Here is a 22,308-nt window from a genome sequence, read left to right as displayed (position 1 = left end):
GGAGGAACTGGGAAGGGAGGGATTGTGGACTTTCAACCTGCTTCATCCCAGGAGTCTCTTTTCAACAAATCCTTTTCCCGGGACCATTTACAGTGAGAAGGACAGGAGTTTGTTCTGCACAATGTATACACGCATGCACACCATCTACCTAAAAGATCATAAATGGTCTAGATGAAAAATTGCACGAATATCTTTATGCCTTAAAATAAAATTATATTTATATTACTGAGAAAGGCAAGTTCTATTAAAGCTTGCTATGATTGAGAGGCTGCGATGTATCTTCAGTAGTTCTGTTCTGTTCTGGTCTAGTTTCACTCACTGCCACGAGTGTTCACCTCATAAGAGGACTTCCCCCAGACTGCAGGAAAGACTTACTGGATATTTAAAACAACAACCACCAAGATCAAGTCCTGGAAATAATCACTGATGGTAAAACCATGGATACAGCATCCTCCAATATCTAGTCTCTCTTGGTATTAAGTTGTCTTTGATACAGTTGTGTATAGTTTTGCCTTCATCTGAGACTCAAGGCTTGTGACAGATGTATCTCTAATCTTGTTATTGGCATCAGCGGTGGGTGTGCAAATTCAAGGACTCCAGTCACATAAGGATGTAAAAACACAGGTCACTCTTTTAGAGCAACTGAAAGCTAATATAGACGAATGGAACGGAAACCGTGAAAGCACTTATTTTAAATGGGTTGCATACAAAAGATAAAATATTTTCATTGATGAAAATATATTCTATTGAGGCACAGCTGTCTGGGGATAAATACAAAAAAAGTGTCCTTGCAGTTTGGTTGCAGTGCATATTTATCTGTGCTAATTTGTATGAATATGTGTTAATTGTAAAAAGTACACAAGCACAAACGCCTGTTGACTTCCTACTGATTTACACCCAGACATTTGTAACTGAATTTGCATAGAAAACATATCTTCATGAAAACATCTCTCTGTCTATGATGGAACACATTTTGCTGTATTGGTATATCTTCAACTCAGCCCTCTTGTTCTGTCTCCTTGTTAAAATACAGGCATGCATTTCTTGCAAACACAACACCGCGTGTGACTGTGCGTGTCTCCTGTTCCGTGTTGTTTTCACAGGACAGCTGACTTTCGGCCGGCGCGGTCAGAACGAGGAGCCTGCGGGGGTCAAACCACCACAAATCCAGGAAGCTCACTGGACTGGGAGATGTGTTGGGCTGTTTGAAACCCTTGTTTGGTGAACTGGAGTAGTGTTGTTGGCCGCGGGTGACATTGCCAGGAAACGGGCCCAGAGTGACTCCATACTGCAGGGGGAAATGTGCGTGTTATTAAATACGGACGTGAGGGGAAGGTGGCACTCAGACTGAAATCCACTATGGTAATATAGTGAATGTAAGGCAGGACCTTTTCAAGCAGGACTGGACTGCTGGTCCCGTGAATAAGAGCTTCATCGCTGCACGTGAAGACAGCGGTCAGTCCGACACCCTCTGTGAATTTCCAGGAAGACGAGTCTGGATCTGCCCCTTCCAAAATACATCTGCCCCCCTGATCTCTCACTGTTCACTGAAAACCCATGTTTGGACACAGAAGATAAGTGCATCTGGCTTATTGATTTAATTTAAAACAATTTAAAGACTGCAAAAATATATGAATGAAGGTGTTAATACCAATAGTGTTTGGCATCATGTGTGAATCACAATGGGAGACCTGGCCAGAAGGGGTTTCTCGGAAAATAAAATGTAATATCTTCAGCAGTAGGTTAAAAAAGAAATATATATATATATATAGTTTTCAAACGATGGAAGATGCAGAACGTCAAACAGGTCAGAGTGTTATAGCATGTATGAAGGAGGACCAAACGTACGTGACCGAACGAGGAAGGAAACAGTTCTAGATTTAAAGATGGCTGAACAGAACGTCTTTTATGAAAGATAATGTGTTGAATAGACCTGCCGGACAGCCTGAAAAAGTGAGAGAAGACTGAGTGGTAGTTCAAAGTCTTGCAATCGATTGAGTCCGGATGACACAAGGTACTTGCATTGACCTGTGAAAGATGACAATGTGTTTTATTTCTCACCCCAAACCCAATCTAGCAAACATCACCTAACCATAGAATTTGAATAGTCAATCCAATTAAATTCTCTTCTGTTTTCCGCTGCAGTCTCCCGAATCTAACAGACACCAGGGGCTTTTCCGACAGCCCACACAATCAAAGGTATCAGTTCTCCCAGCACCACAAGGCCAGGTACACAAACTGCTGCTGTTGTTCTGTGCAAGGCCAAAAACTAGACACTTCTGTCCTTCACAATGTACAGCAGGATTAGTATGAAATTGAAAGTAATTTATAGATGCAGCAAGACAGGCAGAGAGTTCAGTAACATGGATCACAGTAAAAACTGGAAAGGTGGTTTGTGTGAGCAGGAGCAGATGGTTTTGATGAGGAGGATTTATGTTAAAACCGAATTTGCTGTGCTCAGGGTGATTCTGCAGGGAGGGATACTGATCAGATATGGCTATGGATCAGAACTAGTGAGAGAAAAATATATATAAATATATACACACATTACTTAATGTATAGTTTTGTAACTGAGACACATCAGGAGACAGTATTAGCTGACATGGTTTCTGTTTCAGCGTGTTTCTGTGATGGCGGTTTGTTTTGAGAGCTGTTAGTTCCTGCAAAGCCTCCACTGAATACACAGAGGATAAATACTCTCAATATCAAATACTTTTTCTAATAAGGAAACAACACCCTGGCCTTCTGAATAACAAAGGGATATAACATGAAGAAGAAAATACAGACACTTCATTCACAGCCTTTCTGTTGGTCTACAGAAACATGCAGGAACTGTAGTGTTCGGTTATGTAATTGAATTTATCCTGGTTAGTTTTGGACACATTCCAGCAAGTCTTAATGTTGTTGTTGTTGTGGTTATTATTATTATTATTATTATTATTATTATTATTATTATTATTATTATTAGCTGGTCTACTTGAAAAGCAATTTGGCATTTTTATATGTTTGATTGTATTTTGTTCTTCATTTATGCTGTTTAAAAAATGTATATGAAGAGCCTTTAGTAGCATTTTTATTTTATTATGAAAGAAAAATGTCATTTGTAGTTTTTTTTTTTTAAGCATTGAATTCAGGTTATTGTGCACCAATCTGAGAGAACTTCAGTTCTCGGTTCAGCTATCATATCGGCAGCAAGGTCAAATGAATTGGTGAACGTTGCCACTGTTTTAAGTGCTGTTTCGGGAACATCTGTGTAGACAATCATTGCCTTATTATATAAATCTGTAATTGACAATATTTCACCAATTTCACCTTCAGTTACAGGTATTTATTGTGTGATTTTGAATGCATTTATTTTCTACCATAGCGAATTCTTTCCTGTTGTTCTCTGTGTAAATGCACAGTCAGCTGGTTCGGGGCTATGGCTCTGCTACTGCTGTGACTGAATCTGCTCTCGGGTCATAGAAGTCACATGCACATCTATCACTACAGCACACCACTGCGACATGCTACTGACGAATGAGATTCAAGGCTCTGAACCAATTTCATTCAGCATTTTGTTTCCCAGAAGCCATAAACAATCTGTAAAATTGCCATTATTAAGCAAAGGAATTAGTTGTGCAAACCATCATTAGAAATAAAACCCTGAGCTGGACTGCATTAGGTGCCACCACAAAGTTCTGGATTGCCTACCTTAGCATAACCTTCACACAGATGTCTTTGTCAATGTTTAGTAAGAATATTTCTGGTTATGATTAAAATATATTTTAGGAGCAGATTATTTATTTAAAACATTAATTTGTGTATTTTTGTAGAAAAAAGTTTTATATATATATATATATATATATATATATAAAATAGTAACTGTAATTCATTGACAGCATCTTCATTCATCAGTTGCCTCCAACATCAGTACAATACTAATATGTTGTTGTTGTTGTTGTTGTTGTTGTTATTTTGGGTCTGTTGTCCTGCCCGTCATTGTGTTTGTGCCAGGGACCCATTGCATGTGCTGTTTTTCCCATGCTGTGAGGTTGGATCTTTACTGAGAGACACTGTGCTCCTACAAAATAATATCTGTAAAATAATAGAAATGTCATCGACCAGGCAAAACTGTTCTTGATCTTTGTCAAACTGTACGTACTGTTTTCGTTGGCTTGTATTATCACCACTGTTATGATTATAAAACATCAATGGTAAATAAAAAGAAAAAATATATAAAAGCTTTTTGTGGGCCTATTAATTTACCTTAATTTACATTATCATACCTCTCATATTTTATTGGTAACAATAATAATAATGGGCACAGGTTCTTAATTAATTAATGTATGAATCCCACAGCATATGAATGCTGCTTGCTCGTCTTGTGTTCTGATGTCATGAGCCCATGTATACAATATTCATGTGTTATTCCTGTGATATTCATACAATATTTATTAAGAATTGGTGCCTATTATTGTAAACTGTGGCCATTTTATCTTCTGTCTGTTAATAGGAACCCTGAAATCAGGACTTTTCCTTCTCTATTTTTATAAAGTCTGCGCAGACAGTTAAAAATAACATGAATAACAACAAACCCATCACGAATTGAACTACAGGACGTCATCAGCCAACACCACCCTCTGTCGGTCAGAAATGATATCTCACTTCAGACTCTTAACAGTAATATTTTTAAAGAAAAAATGTAACAAGTTTGTAAAATGATATACCATTAATAACACTCACAACAATTATTAACTATCAAGTATCACTGTCTACATTGCAGCCATTTATGTGACTGCTAAGACATTGTGCTTAGACATTGATGAGAAGCTTATTGATAGTCTTGCCAGTTTTGTTGAACAGACCAGCATAACTCAAACCATTGTATCATGTTATGACAGGGGAAATGTAATATCTATCACACTCTGATTTACTGGGAACAGTTTGTGTTGTAAGGATTCTGGGAGAGGTCTCTTCCCAACACATAAAAGAGTCGTCAGCCCATGGGGGACAAAATACATTATATACACAGATTATAGACTGCATTCTTCTGTGCGGTCTCTTACATCCCTAACTGTAGGTGTTGTGACCTGTGTTTGACATCCGATGCCATGTTTATGGGATTACAAGCAGCTTGCTCTGACTGCGACATTGAACAAGGCTCCATATTATTGGCACGGCCGCATCATTTCTCAATAGAAAGCGAGAAAAACGAAAACATTGATTGTAAACACTAGTATTTTTCTAAAACTTCAGCAGTTAGCCGGCGCATTGTATTATGCTTTTAGAAATCCCATTCTTAGGCCTCTCTCCCTCCCCCCCCCATCCATCTCATGTATGTCAAGAGAGGGCAGGGAACAACACTCCTGAAATAGACTTGACATCAGCACTGTCTCCCCCCTGACATCAGTCCTGCAATGAAGTCATGGGGAAACAGCTAGACCATCATGACTGTCACATGCACCACTGAACACTGGTTTTATTTAGCCTCACCTTCAATGCGTCTGTGTTGCTTGTTCTGAGAAATCTCCACAACACTCACGAGATGTGTGCAAGAGGCTCTGGAGGCCAGGAGCCACAGCAGACACGTGGTTTTACATGTAAATGTTTAAAGGTTTAAAAAGGTGATGGTTTACCTGCTTAGTAAGCAATGATTTCACAGTCAATACATTACTTGAAGAAGTTATTCATTTAACGTTTATTCTTTAAGAGTATAGCTAGTATTACCCAGTGTCTATGTGTATTTTATTAGAACGAGAACATTGTCCAGAGTGGGGCTTTAGAGGTAGCCTAATTTCTCATTTATTCAGTGTATATCTCAGAATGGGAAATGGTTGTTTATGTTATTGTAATCCATCTTAATTTAAAGCAATCATGAGCTGTTTATTTTGAATCATTTGCCTTTAAAATAGAAAATATTGCATCATATATAGTAATACGTTTTCTGCTCAAAGGTGTGTTTGTGTGTGTGTGTGTGGGGGGGTGTCAATCAATTGGATTGAAATGTATGACTTTGTTTTGGTACGGGTTGCTTTGTGAAAATCTGACCATCCCCTCCCAATATGGCATCCGAAGACGGCAACAATTGAAATGCGCATGTGCAGTATCTCCTGTGGATGGGGTGCACCGTCAGAATGAGGTCCTTAAATTCTAAATAGGAACCATCTATCTTTGACTTTTTTTGATTACAATCCTTGAATTTTAAAACATTAATAACGTTTCTTAGTTTTTGCAATGTCTATTTGATAACACGAAAGTATTTGTATTGTTCTAAAAGCTAATGTTAAAACAAACGCAAACAGGCATATTATCAGTCGGCCCCGGCTGGAGTTCAGAGGTCGGGTTTGGACCCCGCATGCCAACCCAGCAGCTGTGTGAGAGAGGCACGTCTGCCTTATTTCTCGGTTTGTGTTGTTTATCACTCACACAATCGCGACAGTGAAATGGAGGCCGACATCCTGGACTCCCTGGAAGACCTGGGGTATGTGAAGTGCGATTGATTTGGAAAGGGGCGAGAGATCGCAGCTGCCGGGGCAGAAACGCCGCCGAGTCGGGCACACGGAGGCTCCGGGCGCTGGGCTGTCACAGACTTGCTGACACGTTACGCATTTTATTTTTGAAACAGTTGAACTATACTGGGAGCTGACTTCTCAGATACCAGCTAATATTAGACTTGTAGCTCTGTGATGTCCACAAGGCCCCCCCCCCCAGTATAATTTACCATATTATACACATTCTTCATAGTCAATTTTCTGGTATCAAATTATTGCAATTCAGTTATTTTTTTTGACATGTTGCCTTCCCATATTGAATTGTTTATGTAAAAACAGTACCCATGTTATGTATAAACATGTTTTAAATGCGTTGCTGTGCAATCCTCTAAACAAATGATACACATGAGTCATAATGCAACTGGGAGGGGCGGACTGAAATACTTTTCTGCATGTGGACGTCCTGGTTCACAGAGCGCAGCAATTTCTATTTTAACTTTTGTGTTTCTGTTCATTGCATTTGTATATGTTTGTGTCTGGGTGATGAAACTTGGTTTAGTGATAGACTGAAGTATTTACTGCACCTCCTTTACAGACTTGCAATCCTTCCCTCCCCCCACCCCCCACCTAAATTGTACATTATCTGGTTGTTCCTTGACTATTTTTATAATGCCCTTCTGATTTTAGTATTGCAGTCAAAGTTTTACAGAGATGGGACTTTGATTTAACCGGTTTCTTTCTTGTTTTCAATTACAAATGAATGCAGAGCCGTGTATTAAAATAAGCACCCTTATAGTGGAATATACTGTATACTTCGGTGCCTTGGCATAAGATCAACTTCATCAGGCCCTCAGTGATGCATAGAGGAACATATACCAGATCCAGACATGTGCATCTCTTCTGTGGAAGGGCTCTGTACATGCTTATGAATGTGCTGAAAGGGGGTGCAGAGGTCCGCCTATCAGGGACCGATATGCACGTGATGCAGTTGCATGTGTTGGTAAAGCAGGTTGTGTGTTGTAGCTATAAGGGCCCTCTGCTGGAGGACGGAGCACTGGACCTGGCAGTGACAGGAGGGGCAGCGTCTCCGGAGTTCACTAAACTGTGTGCCTGGATTGTGTCCGAGCTCAAACTCTACTGTAAGCTGGAGGAGAATATACAAGCCACCAACAGTAAGACATTAACATTTATTTGTTTACCCTTGTTTGTTTTTTGGGGTTTTTGTTCTTGCATCACACAAGCAACACCTTGACTGTCAAATTGTACTACGTTTAGGACAATGGCCTCTTCTTCCAAGGTTCGCTGCTGACAAAGGATCGTCATATAAGTCATACAAAAACTAGAAAAGAAATGCATGACCGTAGAAGAACAGAATTTGCACAGAAGTATGTCTGGGTGCAGGCGTTTTTCCTGAGCGGGCTGCTCTGTCTCTTCTCAGGTCCCGGTGAAGCAGAAGGGTTTCAGCTTGAGATGAGTGGCCTGCTGTCTGAGATGATGTGCCCCTACTCCGTGCTTACGTCAGGGGATGTCACCAAGCGCCTGCTCAACAAGAACAACTGCCTTTTGCTGATCAGTAAGTGTGTGACAGTCGTCACTCTAAAGAATCATTTGTTTACCCTAAACTACCCTTGTGCTCTGCAGCTTGCTAGAATGAGGGAAGGACAAATGCAGAAGCATAAAACATCTGCAGATAGCAGTACCAAAGACAAGAAAGCACCTATGACAGGGCTCAAACACGGTGTCCTAGACTTATTATTTGCTGTGCGCTAATCAACCAGAACACAAATTATTTATCAATGAAAAGCATATTTCATAAAGTAGAAAATCAGGTTGCTGAACTAATTGCACTGAATTTTGTCTTCAGTGTTTAGTGTTTCACCCTTTTCTTCTCGGGATACATTTTTGTGCATTCATTTCTCTAAACAAAGTGCTACTTCAACAAATTTAACCTTGGGACATCCCCATAGCTATTCATAGAAAAATAAATACTTCCAGGCTTGATTCTGTGATTAACCAGACCGTTGTTTTGTGCTTTAATACCTTTCTCTCTGTCTTTCAGCCTACCTTATTTCTGAGCTGGAGGCCTCTAGGATGATTATTGTCAACAAACCGCAGAAGAAAGTTCAGGAGGCGAGCGGCAGTGATGTGTTCGTGGAACTGAAGGGCATCTGCATGGGCCTAGGGATGTCCAAACCCCCGGCCAACATCACCATGTTCCAGTTCTTCAGTGGGATTGAGAAAAAGGTTATAATTCAGCTCGGCTCAGCGTGGGCATCAACCTCCTGGAGACTAATTATATTCGTAGGCCTTGTTTGCTCAGAGCAGTTATGTGGTTATTTCACCTGATGACCACTTTGTTTAATCCCTCGGGAGAGGCACAGGTTAATCTTGATGCTTAATCTTTAGTGCATGTGTGGTGACATCACGGTTTCCTTGTTGACGTAGTACAGGGTGAATGAAGAGGGAAACAAAGGGCAGCCTAAATTACATTGATTGTTTTTGTATATCAACAGTTGAAAGAAGCTTTGTCGAAAGTCCCACCATCTCACGTTGGAAAGCCTCTTCTGAGGAAACCACTTGGACCTGTTCACTGGGTAAGTGCTTCACTACAGCTTCTAATCATGTGTACTGTTTAAAAGACATGTACGTTTGTTTTTTACTGTAATACACGGCGCTCCAGTACTGAAGTGCATTGACCCTCGGTGTTGGCTGTTGTCTGTTGAGATGACTCAGTCGTTAGCATGGCGCTGCACTGCAAAGAAAAAAATACTTAAGTATGATATGGACTTGTGCTGCCTCTTGCTGTGATAAGTAATCGCAAACGTGTTTACACTTCCTCAGGAAAAGATCGAAGCTATCAACCAAGCACTTGTCAACGAATATGAAGTCCGAAGGAAATTGCTGCTTAAACGTCTTGATGTAACTGTCCAGTCCTTTGGCTGGTCTGACAAAGCAAAGGTAAGACACTGAGAGGATCATATTTAATATAAATGTGATTTATTTACACCATTTAATTCAATGTTGATATGGCTTTTTGTGGGGTGAAATTCGTTTATCTGTGCCTGATTCCCCAAATTCTAAGAATATACTTTTTCATGGGTCACAGTTTCTGTATATACTTGTTTAAACTAGAGTTTTGCATATTTAAATTAAGTGTTTTGGTTGCAGGTTATGGAAATCCGTTCCATTAAAGCACTTCTGGACTACAACTTTTGTTTCTGTATTTTAGACTCACACTGAAAGGTTGGCCAAAGTGTACCAGCCCAAGCGTGCGGCGCTCGGTACGAAAAGCGCCGTCTCCGTAGCGCACCTGTTCGCTGCCCGGGAGGATCTCTCCAAAATCCTCAGAACGAGCAGTGGAAGGATTCGGGAGAAAACTGCTTGTGCCATCAACAAAGTATGGAGTTTTATGTATGAAAATCTGTTCATTGTGGCAAAAGTAACTGACATTTTAGTGTATTACCTCTTACCTGGAGGGAAATATAACATGCTGTATATGCTACAGAAATTGAAGCTTTTCTTGATGCCTTTTTCCTTGTCTCTCCCAGGTGCTGATGGGCCGTGTGCCGGACCGGGGAGGGAGACCTAATGAGATTGAGCCGCCCCCCCCCGAGATGCCCAGCTGGCAGAAGAGGCAGGATGCGCCGCAGCAGCACGGAGGCGGGCAGCAGTATGGCGGAGGGGGCAGAGGTGGAGGGAGGGGTAGCTATGACCAGCAATCCCAGGGTGGACGTGGTGGCTATGACCGTGGCAGCAGCAGGGGTGGGGGAGGGGGAGGGAGCAGAGGGGGTAAAGTACAGGGAGGCTGGTCTGATGGTGGTGGTGGAGGTGGGGGGTACCAGGGTAATTACCAGGGTGGAGGTGGCTACCAGGGTGGTAGCGGTGGGTACTCCAGTGGGGGGTTCCAGAGTGGATTTCAGGGACCCAGTTACACAGGAGGTGGTTATCAAGGTGGTGGGGGTGCGGGTGGGGGTGGCGGTGGGGGAGGGGGGTACCAGCAGGATAATAGATACCAGGATGGCGGGTATCAGGACAGGGGTGGGCGTGGAGGACGAGGGGGCAGGGGCCGTGCCAATCGAGGAGGCCAAGGAGGAGGCTGGGGTGGGAGAGGGGGGCAGAATTTTAACCAAGGCGGGCAGTTTGAGCAGTTCTTCCAGCAGGGGGGCTATCAGTACAACCAGGCTGGCTTTGGTCAGGGAAGGCACTACGCTAGTTGAGTAGAGCCGCTCGGTCATTGCAGCAGAGCTCACATTCCTGCAGACGCGGTGGAGGGGAAAACGCCTTAAAACTACAGTGTGGACGGCACCAATGATGGCTGACCATCGGATTTCTTTTGTTCTGCTCGGGGGAGAGATCTTTCATGGAATAGCTGAACCCTGAAATGGTCCTTGCACGGTGAGCGGCTGTGATTGTGCCTATGCAACCCATTTGTTCATAACTGAGATCTTGCCCAAGTCGATGTGTTCAGCTGTTCTCTTTGTGAGAGACGCCTCATTCATTCTTTTCCTTTACAATATAAACCCTAATGCCAAGGGTGAATTCCACTGTATATGACATAACCGTCTTACAAGCTGATAATAAAATGTGAGCTCGGCTGTAATAACTTAAACTGAATAGCCTTATCTTCTGGATTATTTGAATATACAGATCCAATCAAAAGTTCAGAAGTTGAGTATTTAATGCCACTAAATGTGTTGATGAGGAAAAACACTACATGCACATTCAATATACGAGATTAATAAAACAAAACAAAAAAAGTGTTGTGAAATACTTGCAGTCCACCTAGTGTTACATAGTGACATTCTTCAAAATAAATGGTTTTTGGAATTTGCTTTAAGCATGAGTTTACATTGTTGGGTCATCTGAAATAGAAATGGATTGGTGAGGGGGGGAAACAAAAGCACTGCCATCCGGGGGAAAGGACTGTAGACACCTGGAGGTCTTCTGCCTTTGTTGCAGACAACTGCTGACTAACTGAGCTAAAGTTTTCTGTTTCTTAAAATGAAAAGAAGCCAATTGAAACGATTGGCTGTTTTGTGTACATAAGTTATGTGAAGATATTGAAGACAATGCTTGAACGTGTGTCTGAATGAAAGGTGAGCAATAAAAAAAAAGTTTAAAAAAGGGTTGTCTTGTTTATTTACTTCCTTATGAGTTAACGTGTAATTTAAAACCACTATGTCTGATACAGTAATATGGTCCACTTTGGCATTTTGTACTAAGTGTATGACACTGCCACAGTGGATTCTGACCTTGGAAATGTTTCAGAAAAGTATGATTTCCCTTTTTAATTCTCCTGTGAAAACATGTATGCATGCTTAGTGCTCTTGCAAGATCTTTATTATTAGTTTGCATATTATTCATGGTTTTGTACGGATAAGATCAATAAGTACTGAATTACTATCGATTGGAAACACCAACAAACTGGGTCAAGGCCGGAATCACATTGAACAGTGAACGGTCCTTTATCATTATTCAATCCGGAATATTTTCTACTTGCACGGATCTTCATATACAGAAAATATAATTCTGATTGTTTTATTACTTTTTTTTTGGTATATAGATCTGGGCAATCCCCTAAAGCGAATATTGTCTGCCTCTTAAAAGCTATAACATATATGCTGGAAATATGTGTTACTGTGTCCACTGAAAATGAAACGAAACTACAATGTTACAGGCGAAACGATGTCGTCCGGGTTTTTCAGTGCCACGATACTTCAATTGTCTCTTTCCAATCACAGCTAGGCGTCCCCATTGTTTGACAGGTAATCACGACATGCATTAGGGCACTGTCTGGGGGTTTCACCAGCACGTCCATGCACTTTTCTTCTTGCTGCGGGGTGGCAGGACGCTTCCGTCGATGTACTCCTGTGTGCACACCTTGAATTTCAGGCCAGCTCATCCGTTTCATTGTGTGAGAATGAAAAAGACTCGTAACACAGACATCTTGCCGTCTTCACGCTGGATCCCGGAAATAGTATGTACACACGTGTTCGTCTCTCACGCTGATTGGCTGCCAGAGATCGCAGCGTCTAATCTGATTGGCTACCAGACCAGAATTCGAACTGTAACGCCTGTGCGCCTACTTTGAAAAGGATGTATCGAGAAGCAGGGCGGGTGGAATTCTGGGGGGGAATCTTGATACTTAATTAAACACAAGTTTCCTATTATTAATATCGTCTACCATGGATATCAAAGTGTCTTTACAGTAAGTCTCGGATAACAATGTATTAGTTTGGGAAGAGCTGATGTGTAATCACACGAACATGTCTTGTTTGTTTTCGGACCTTAGCGGTTAATTTGTCTTGGCTAAATGTTTATTTCTAATATCTAGAATTACAGAGATATTGCATATATATATATATATATATATATATATATATATATATAATCTTGTCGAAGCTGGTATAAATGAACTACTGTCTCTGGATACTATCGATGAACCACTCGATTAAGCACTGCTCGGTCTGGGCTTGACAGGTGTGACGTGTTTATATATTGCAGGCAGTTTGAGGCCAGTATCGGCAGCTACACCGGGGACGATCCACTCGAATTATGGGACAGGTAACGTCATGTTTTTCTGCTCTATGATTGATGCATCGTGGCTCTTGTGCATGAGTAAATCTTATGTTGTGTGCTGAAAACAGGTACGTTGCCTTTCTAGAGGAGAACACCCCTGCCCAGGAGAGGAGAAACATTTCCCCTGTCTTGGATCGACTGGTACATAAGTTTATTGATCAGAAGCGGTACGCCAACGACGTAAGATACGTCAACTACTGTATACAATGCGTAAGTGCTGTTTACTATGTTATGTCTTTACATCAACACTTTTCTATTGAGTGGAGCACTTCCGATGATAACTGGCTTTAGCTTGTACTGAAGCAAAACCCATTTACTCTTTAAATTGGTCGATTAGAGTAGACCTACTGTTTTATTATATTATTTTTCAATGCTCATGTCAGAATTTACACTGCAGTTTTAAGCCATGCATTTATCCAAAATGAACTGCAATGTGACATTTCATAATACACAGTGTTTATTCTTAAGGACGTTTTGTTTGCACTTTTTACTCATTTGCACTGGGATGCATTTGTATTTTCTTATTCCAGGCCAGTTATTACAGTGAGCCCATCAATGTCTACAGTTATATATATGGCCAGGGTGTTGGCACGAGGGCTGCTGCTCTGTACCTGGCGTGGGCACAGCAGTTTGAAATGCTGGGGCAGCTCCAGCAGGCCGAGGCAGTCTACCAGAGGGCGGTGGAGAACCAGGCCGAGCCCGCAGACATGGTGTTGCAGCAGTACAGGTAAGATGAGGCCTTCTCTTATAGTTTACGTATACACATCTGCCACAGTTGGAGACGTTGGCCATGCACAATTGTGTAGTGGAAATGCAGACCATGCAAGACTCCTTCTGTTGTGGGTTGACATCTCCCGAATCGTTTGTTCTGAAATGCAGATGCTTTCGTTTTATTGTAGGTTGTTCCAAGCCAGAGCTTTTCAAAGTCAGATGGGAGCACGTGGTAAGTTTATGGGAGTAATTTTCTTGGCATATTTGTAAATGATGTAACTTTGAAGTGGAAATAAGAAAACTAACTTGTGTGTTGTGTGAACAGATGCCCCACAGCCTCTTCAGAATTCAAAGTCGGTCAATCGGATGGTTCCACCGCTACCACTAAATGATAAAGGAGGTTCTGCTTATTTCCAGGGCAAGGTAGTGTATAATTAACTTCCTCTAAAAGAAACTCGTATGGAAATAGTGTGTGTAAATATTGATATGGACTGGAACATGCATTGCATCTTCTGTAAGAGATTTCAAATTTTGAAAATACATTTTCATTTGTAATAGGATTCAGAGGTTGAGGGATTATTTGGGGTTTGTAAGAGTTCGGCCCAGTTCCCTGCAGACAAAACTGAACGCATGTAAGTGACACTTGAACATTATATTTTTCATGTTCTTTCTTTGGATCATTTCAATACTTTCATAGCCATAATCTGGTTGTGACCTTTGCTGTAGATGCACAGTTTTAGTGATAAATTAGCTTGGATTTGAGCATTTTATCAAATTTCTCTCTCTATCTTCTTTGGTTTGTCCATAGAATCTCTAAGGCTGAAAATGCTGCTTTATGTCAAGCCAGTCAGGGAGCCCAGGAGGTGCTACAGCAGATCTCTATGTACTGCAGCAATGATCTCATCTGTGAGGGCTCCGAACTGTGCTTCGAGGAGCTACGAGCAAAGCGCTATTTAGAGAAATGTGCTCAGCAGAAGCAGCTCCAAGAGTGGGGTATGTGTGTCTGTTTAGATCCGTAGATTTCAAAGGCAGAACTTCCATTTTAATAGTTTGAATTCATTAGACCCACCCATCACTTAATAATTAAAAACTTCTGTCTTTCCTAGAATTTAAGAATGTTTTTCCTCCTCCTAACTAACATTGCTTGTAAGTCTATTGACTGACTGTTTACATTTATTTTAGAGAACACGGCATAAACTAAAAATATGACTTTTCTCTTTGAATAAGATTTGGGTTCTTTCATGACAAAACTGAATGACTTACAGTAATGTTGGGCCTCTCAATGTAGAACATCACAATCTATGCTGATATTAGAAACTGTGTGTCAAAAATAAATAAAAGCCTGAACCTGCTGACATGAAGCTTTTTCAATGGCAGAGGAATATCAAAGGCGTATCCGGAGGAAAGCAGAGGAAGATCAGGGGGTGCAATTGCTGCAGAAACGGTTGGAAGAGCTGAACAACCGACTCAAGGTGTGTGGAGACCATCGCAACGCTACAGGACCGCAGCAGCAGCACGAGCTGGCATATACAGTACGTTTCTGCTCTGAGACATAGTTACAGTAAGGCTAATCTCCTATCCTGTTTTATAGGAACCTGCTGCCCCCAGAGATCAATTTGCCCGGCCACAAACTGGGCTGAATCCAGACCTCCGAGACCGGTCTATGGGGTGTTCTGTCGCCACTGAAAAAGTGCCCTACAGTGACAACCTAGTTTTGCCCTTAAACCGAAGTGCAGTGAGGCAGACTGAGCCCGATCTGCATACAGGACTGTTGTCATCGACACATACAGACCGTGGGGAGCATGGCTCTGTGCCCCCACCACTGGCCGAACTAGGAGCTGTGCCCAAAAGAGCCTCCCAGTCTGGCACCATTCCCGCTCCGCACCCCGCTTTCCAGACCACACTGGATGCCAATCCTAGAGAGAGCTTCTCTGTGCTCTCAGCCGGTCAGCCCACACCAGTGGTGGGAGCTCTGCAGAGTAGTTTCAGGACACCACCCCCCGACACGCGCCCCCACACCAGCCTGCCGGCTCCAGCACAGCAGCAGGGCCCGAGCGCGCATGCCACCGCCGACCGTGGTTCTCAGAGATTCGGAGACGTCGAAGTCCGTGGGACTCGGAGACTCGGAGATATCGAAGAGGAGGAACAGTCTCGCATGGACGCCTCGGTGAATCCGAGACCTGGGGGGCTTGCAACCAGTTTCCATCACTGCAGCTTTAGAGAACCGTATGTATAGAGTGTTAAGGTGTTTAATTTAAATCCAAGTGAATATAAGTAAATAATTTAGAAAACTAAATTTTTATTTTGTTTTTAAATAGAAATGATTCTGGAATGCAGGATAAAACTCAGGAAATGGAAGGAAATCGAGATGGTGAGTTTTTGTGCGTTTAGTTTTCTCTTTCCATGGCATTCTTAGACGGGCTTCCTGTTTATCACCATCATCATTAGTTGTCTGTGGACAGATTTAGTCTTGACGCACACATGAACAGTTGTGTTCTGTGATCTCCCAGTGTCTCAGGCAGGGAACCTCTCCCACATCACGCCCAACACGTCTCTGGGGCTGATCCAGGCCACGCCGTCCAAAGTCCAGCCGTCCCCCACCGTGCACACCAAGGAGGCACTGGGTAAGCAGCCTCTGGGGAAATGGCCCTATGGGAAGCTAATGGGTTGGAAGCAGCAGTGTGTGGTTTGTGAATCCTAATGGCTGTTGTCAATGCTCTGCAGGCTTCATCATGGACATGTTTCAGGCACCAACATTAGACAACGGCTTTGAAGCCTTTTGCAGAAATAATACAGGTAATCAATGGTTGACGTTTTGTGTGTCCAGTCAGCGTGTGTGTCTAACAAAGGTCAGGATCTCTGTAACTCTGCGATGTGTTTGTGTTTATTAAATTATTGGTCTGAAGTAAGATTGGAGGAGCTGAACTAATGTATCGTATTGATGTGCGCTTTGTTTCTGTAAGGTCATTACCAGCCCCACGAAGACGTGGCATCGCTCAGCCATGCTGTGGCACCAGCAGCGGTGCCGTTTGCGATCTTTGAAGATGATCCCGACAAAGAGAATGAAGGGTATCTCCTTTTGCTCCCCCTCTCTCCATCAACTTCATGGCTTTCTTCTCATACATGTAAATTATTATTAATGTTTTTTTATTATTATTTTTAAGTGCTGCTAAGAAAGTGGAGAAGTCGAATCCAGCCCGGATACTGGGAGAACTTCCGGTATCAAAACCAGTTCTGGGGAAAAGAAATGTAAGAGTCCATTATTTTTCCTTCGACTCGGAGGCAAGAAGTCTATTTGCTCGCTCGCGTTACCTTTAACAGATCGGATTCTGCATATTGGTTTCAGCCGAGTCCTTAGTACGCCGTTTTGAAAGCCATGTTCCATATTGGCCGGTGGGTTTGATGGTTCTGCTGTGTGGTGTTTAGGACGCCATCCCCGGAGTGGAGTCCATGATGGAGGACTGCACTGTGTGGGCCGCCCGCTGCAACAACACCCTGGCTGCCTGCCCCAACACCACGGGCGACTTTGCCTTGTCTGCACAAATTGCATCGACTCCCTTTCATGGCAAAACACCTCTGCCCTGGAACACCAAGGAAGACCAAGGTATTAGTATTTTTAAATACATTTATATTGAATTGATATACTTTTTTTAAGAGCTTGACCTTGGCAACATTCAGTAGTAATGAACACAAGCTGAATAGTTCCACTCTCATCTTATAGGTCCGCAGCTGTAGTTGCCTTGGGTTTGATGGCCTTGGTTAATTTTCAGACTTTTTGTAAGCACTTTCTTTCTTGCAGAAAACGGTCTCCAAACTGTATTGGATGCTTCTGATGAAAAGCAGTTCCGGCTGCACACAACCAGGAAGCTCAGGTATCGTCTATGTTCGTATCGACCGTTCATAATCTGCCGGTTTGGTTCTGTTTAGCTCTGAGGTTCCTCTGTCTGATTTAATCCTCGGTTTAATTGAAAGGCTACCAATTATGAGTGATATAAAAGAGGCTTATGCAACTACAAGGTTTTGCTGACTCATGTTAGGATGTCTACTATGGTAGTTTTGCATTAACCTGAGAGAGAGATGGCAAACAGAAGCACAAATCCTCCCGAGTGTTTGAATAGTTTAATCTAAAATATCTTCATGCACTGTGTCTGTTTGATATGTGCATCGCTTTAGCCCTACAGATCTCTCTCTCAATCTCCCCAGCCCAATTCAGGAGCAGAGCCCGTGTGTAGATAAACACTTGCAGTCCCAGTATGCAGATGGTAGTGTCCGGGCACCTCTGGGTGTTGAAAATGGGACCATCGCTGAGGAGGTGAAGCGGGCCGAGTTGAGCCTGGCCACCTGCTCGCTCTCCAGCCAACAGCAGGCTGACCCCCCTCATGAGAGTCCCTCCCAGGAGGATGAGGATGTCCCCTGGTGCATCACCCCTCCAGCGACCCCAGGTAAAGGTCAGCCCTGTGTACAGAGGAGCTCCTGAGTTCTGTCTTCGAATCGTGAGCCTTTGTACTCGTACATGTACTCGTACATTTTTTTTCACTTAAAAATGTCTTCCTCCTTCCTTCAGTAAAGCTAGTCTCTGATCCCTGGGATGAAGATCTGATCACCAGCCTGCTGTCCAATCTGCCCTCGCCACTCCACTCCTGCCCAAACTTCTTCACCTGGAACTGCAAGGTCCCCAACATCTCGCCCAAAATGACTGTTACAATGGGTAAGAAGTAACCCATCCTATGCCACGATTTGTTTGAAATCAGATCTTGGCTTTAGGCCTATGTAGATTGAGCAGGATTCTCATATAAAATATTTATTATTTTAAATCCCTAGGAGATCGCTCTTTCCAGATTGATTCTGTCCTTGGCGAAGGAGCTTTTGCCACAGTCTATCAAGCCTCAGACCTCAGGAAATCCCAGAAGCTTGTCTTAAAGGTAAGAAGCTTGAAACACTGTCATGGCCAACATTAACAGAGCTTTAAGCCTTATTGACTGTATTTTTAACACCATTATCAGACGTGTTTATTGAAATCTTGAGCTGACATTTTCTATGTGTTTGTATTTTATGCAGGTCCAGAAACCAGCCAATCCTTGGGAATTTTACATCAATTCCCAGCTGAATGAACGTGTGCTGCCGAACCTGCGCCATCTGTTCAACAACCTCTACTCTGCGCATCTCTTCCAGAACGGGAGCGTTTTACTGGGAGAACTTCAAAACTGCGGGACTCTGCTGGTATGTATGTTTGTAACAGAGTTGCTACCAGATCTGTTCCAAACCCAGTGGCTAAAAACAACTCTATACACTGGTTTATTCTGAGCTGAAAGTTAGCTTCTGATGGGACTTAACACTTTGACAATTATTTTCCCAGAATGCAGTGAACCTGTACAGGAATCTGAGTGAGAAGGTGATGCCGCAGCCTCTGGTGATCTACTTCTCGGTCTGCATCATGCACATGGTGGAGCTGCTTCACAGTGTTGGCATTATACACGCCGACATAAAACCTGACAACTTCATGCTGGGGGAGAGGTGTGTACAGGCGGTTTTGTTTGGGAATATTCTTAAGGTGGTTTAAGGTAATTTAAGGTGAGGTACCAAGAGTTCTGTGGAAGCATATAGAGGATTTAATTCAAATGTTCCGTTTTGCATTAACATCATTATGCATGCCCACAATTGCATCATTATGTTCCACTTATGTGCAATGACAAAATGAAAATTATTTTTAGTGACTTGATTCATTTGATTCAGTTCAGTTTGGTGAATTGATTCAATTAGTTGATTTGATTCACTGATCCAATGACACGAAACCAACCAATTCAGACCAATCGTGATTGGTTAGATTTGAACTGAGTCGTTCACAAAAGCTAGGAAAAATCTGTGTTAAATTTAAAATATTTGGCACAACTATATATTTAGAGTCCTTGAGTTGATAACTGTTTGAAGCATTAACTTTATTTATCCAACATGATGAATCTAATTAAATGTAATCTTTAAAAAAAATGTATTATATAGTTAAATGCATTTATTAAGTGTTGTTTTTTTTTTTTTTTGGCATTTGTGGAACTAATCTGGCATTTATTTATTCAGCATGTTGCAAAACGCTGTATGCCCAATTTGATTGACAGATCCATGCCTCTTTACCACACAATGCTGCTCCGTGAAATTAAATGTTGCCAAAGCACAATGTGGCCCTCTAATATTGACACACACACATTAGACTTCTTTCTCATGCACTAATCAAGTAGGAATTTGGAATCAACATGACACATGGTCTGCATGTTGAGAGTCAATCTGGTTTCCTTGTTACCACAAACGAATCAGCCAGATTCAAGAGTAAGTGAATCATTGAATAAGTGTTGATAGGCAGGTCAGTTGCAACTAACTGAAAGCAGCGTGCTAATGGGATTATCATGCCCAAAGCAGAAACAGGGTGTGGTTTTGGCATAACTGCAATAGGAAAAACAAATTCATTTCACATATTGTATTGTCATTTGAATAAAATCCACTGTAAAGTCCAGGATTTTGCATTAACATTTCAATATTGTCAGCAAATGTGCGTACTAGTATATGAAAATGAAAATGGGATTATTGTATTTGCATTTTGTCCCAAATAATGTGTGCATAAATGGAACATGATGATTAAGTGCATTAACATTTGAATGAAGTCCTCTATATGCTTCCATAGAGATCATCCGTGTCTGTCTTTCAGTGTAACCTGCATGTCATTACATTTTTCCAGATTTCTCGAAAACGAGTGTTTTGAAGAGGACAATGTGGAGCATGGGCTCTCGCTGATTGATTTGGGACAGAGCATTGACATGACTCTCTTCCCTGAGGGAACTGCGTTCACTGCCAAATGCCTGACCTCTGGATTTCAGTGTGTGGAAATGTTGAGTGGTAGACCATGGACCTATCAGGTAAGATTTTGAATACAACGTGAAGTTGAAGTGGCAGGTGATTCTGTACAGGAAAGGAAAATAACCATTTAGTTATTTCAATGATCTTCTCTGCTAAAATAGAATGAAGCGATTAAAAAGCTCAAATGTGAAATTGCACTGTTACAGTGAAAGTATAAACTCCATTGTCTTTGTTTCAGACTGATTATTTTGGAATTGCTGGAACTGTACACTGCATGATTTTTGGAACATACATGAGCGTAAAAAACGAAAATGGTGTGTGGAAGACAAATGCAGTGTTTAAAAGGTAAGTGTTATACATTACAGTGCATTAATGCAACTAATCAAAGGCACAATTTGTGTAATCATGTTTTCACAATATTCCAGTGATTTATATTCCTCACTATGTATTTGTATTTATTTATATTGTAACATTACCAGCTGACATACTAGGGGTCCAAGACGTTATTTTTTTTCTGCTGCTATTTTCTGTATCCTGATGCAGTATTTCTCATTTCTGATTCCTTTCCATATTGACCTGATTTTTCTTTCTATAGGAATCCGCACACTGAGCTCTGGACAGATTTCTTTCATACGTTGCTGAATGTGCCAGACTGCAACTCCCTCGTCTCCCTAAAGAGCCTGCGAGCCAAACTGACGGCCGTGCTTCACCAGAACTACAGCAATAAAATCCGAGCCCTTCGGAACAGGCTGGTGGTTCTGCTGTTGGAGAACAAGCGCTCGCGGAAATGACTCCACACTGGTTTTATTTTGCAGCTTGCTACTGTTTAAATACTGCAAGATGCATTTTAAAACTTCATTTTAAAAACATTTATTTTCACTGAACTGCTAAGTAAAAACAGTACATGCAAGTGGACCTCATTGACTTTTTTTGGGATGGTCCAATCATTTTCACTTTTTCTAAATTGAATTCCCAGTTTATTAAGGAATTCTGAAATAATGTGTGTTACTTTTCAATTTAGGATTGAATGCACTTAAGTGTCTTTAAAATTCAAAATGTGAAAGTACTGCTGTTTTTTCTAGATGTTTTACATTCATGGAACAAAAAGCAGCACATGATTTTTTCACTTCTTTCAGCAGTCTCCATCAGCATAACGGCCTCTTCTCATTTTCTACCTTTAACTAAGCCCAGAAGCCACTGCTTTTTATTGGACTATTGCAGCAAGGAGGACTGCAGAAGCCACTGCTTTTTATTGGACTATTGCAGCAAGGAGGACTGCAGAAGCCACTGCTTGTGACTTGTGTGTTTAAATTCTGTGCAGTTCTGTTGCTGATCGGTAAATGAAAACGCATCTCTGTGCGACTGTTAAAAAAAAACAACAACAATGTATAAACCTGAACACATTTAGACAATGTGTTGTATAAATGCAACCACAAAATAAGAAAAAAAACGGCATACAATAATAATAAAGCCATTCAAATTTGTATACTTATTTGATATGAGTGTTAAAGTCTTTGTTATAGATTAAGAAAAGGAGTCTTTGGGTGTGTCACAGTCTAGCATATGCATAGCATGTGTGTGAGCAGTATACTATAAACTGCCTCCATATTACCTGTATAGTTTATATAGTAAGATAACTTTACACATATAGTAAGGACTTCAGACCATATTCTGATACCAGTATCCCCAGTCAGTCAAAACC

At 41.7% G+C, this 22,308-nt stretch overlaps 3 protein-coding genes across 6 annotated transcripts in view; all 3 read left to right on the top strand.

Annotated features, from left to right (window-relative positions):
* rasgrp3 (RAS guanyl releasing protein 3 (calcium and DAG-regulated)) overlaps positions 1–4,223 on the top strand; it is a 37,907-nt gene extending 33,684 nt beyond the window's left edge. For all 4 annotated transcript variants that reach the window (XM_066696813.1, XM_066696809.1, XM_066696810.1 and 1 more), the window contains exon 17: positions 1,104–4,223. In XM_066696813.1, the coding sequence (XP_066552910.1) occupies positions 1,104–1,112 (9 nt within the window). In that variant the 3' untranslated portion in view covers positions 1,113–4,223. The remainder of the gene's footprint in view (positions 1–1,103) is intronic.
* Positions 4,224–6,306: 2,083 nt separating this feature from the next.
* Positions 6,307–11,087, top strand: fam98a (family with sequence similarity 98 member A). Its single transcript, XM_066696873.1, has 8 exons — positions 6,307–6,463; positions 7,497–7,645; positions 7,912–8,046; positions 8,533–8,717; positions 8,987–9,067; positions 9,315–9,431; positions 9,703–9,870; positions 10,022–11,087. Exons 1-8 carry the CDS (start codon positions 6,426–6,428, stop codon positions 10,688–10,690), a joined length of 1,542 nt encoding a protein of 513 aa, XP_066552970.1. The 5' UTR covers positions 6,307–6,425; the 3' UTR covers positions 10,691–11,087.
* Positions 11,088–12,511: 1,424 nt separating this feature from the next.
* On the top strand, positions 12,512–22,103 carry bub1 (BUB1 mitotic checkpoint serine/threonine kinase). Its single transcript, XM_066696845.1, has 25 exons — positions 12,512–12,681; positions 12,978–13,037; positions 13,121–13,262; positions 13,583–13,779; positions 13,952–13,995; positions 14,089–14,186; positions 14,322–14,395; positions 14,572–14,756; positions 15,141–15,235; positions 15,355–15,989; positions 16,082–16,134; positions 16,274–16,387; positions 16,488–16,559; positions 16,727–16,832; positions 16,928–17,012; positions 17,190–17,367; positions 17,563–17,635; positions 17,967–18,205; positions 18,328–18,471; positions 18,585–18,685; positions 18,822–18,983; positions 19,120–19,277; positions 20,488–20,665; positions 20,845–20,951; positions 21,202–22,103. Exons 1-25 carry the CDS (start codon positions 12,659–12,661, stop codon positions 21,395–21,397), a joined length of 3,519 nt encoding a protein of 1,172 aa, XP_066552942.1. The 5' UTR covers positions 12,512–12,658; the 3' UTR covers positions 21,398–22,103.
* The last annotated feature ends 205 nt before the right edge of the window (positions 22,104–22,308 follow it).

This window comes from Amia ocellicauda, chromosome 23 (assembly GCF_036373705.1).
Source record: "Amia ocellicauda isolate fAmiCal2 chromosome 23, fAmiCal2.hap1, whole genome shotgun sequence".
NCBI classification, from domain to species: Eukaryota; Metazoa; Chordata; class Actinopteri; order Amiiformes; family Amiidae; genus Amia; species Amia ocellicauda.
This window is presented reverse-complemented; position numbering and strand designations above follow the sequence as displayed.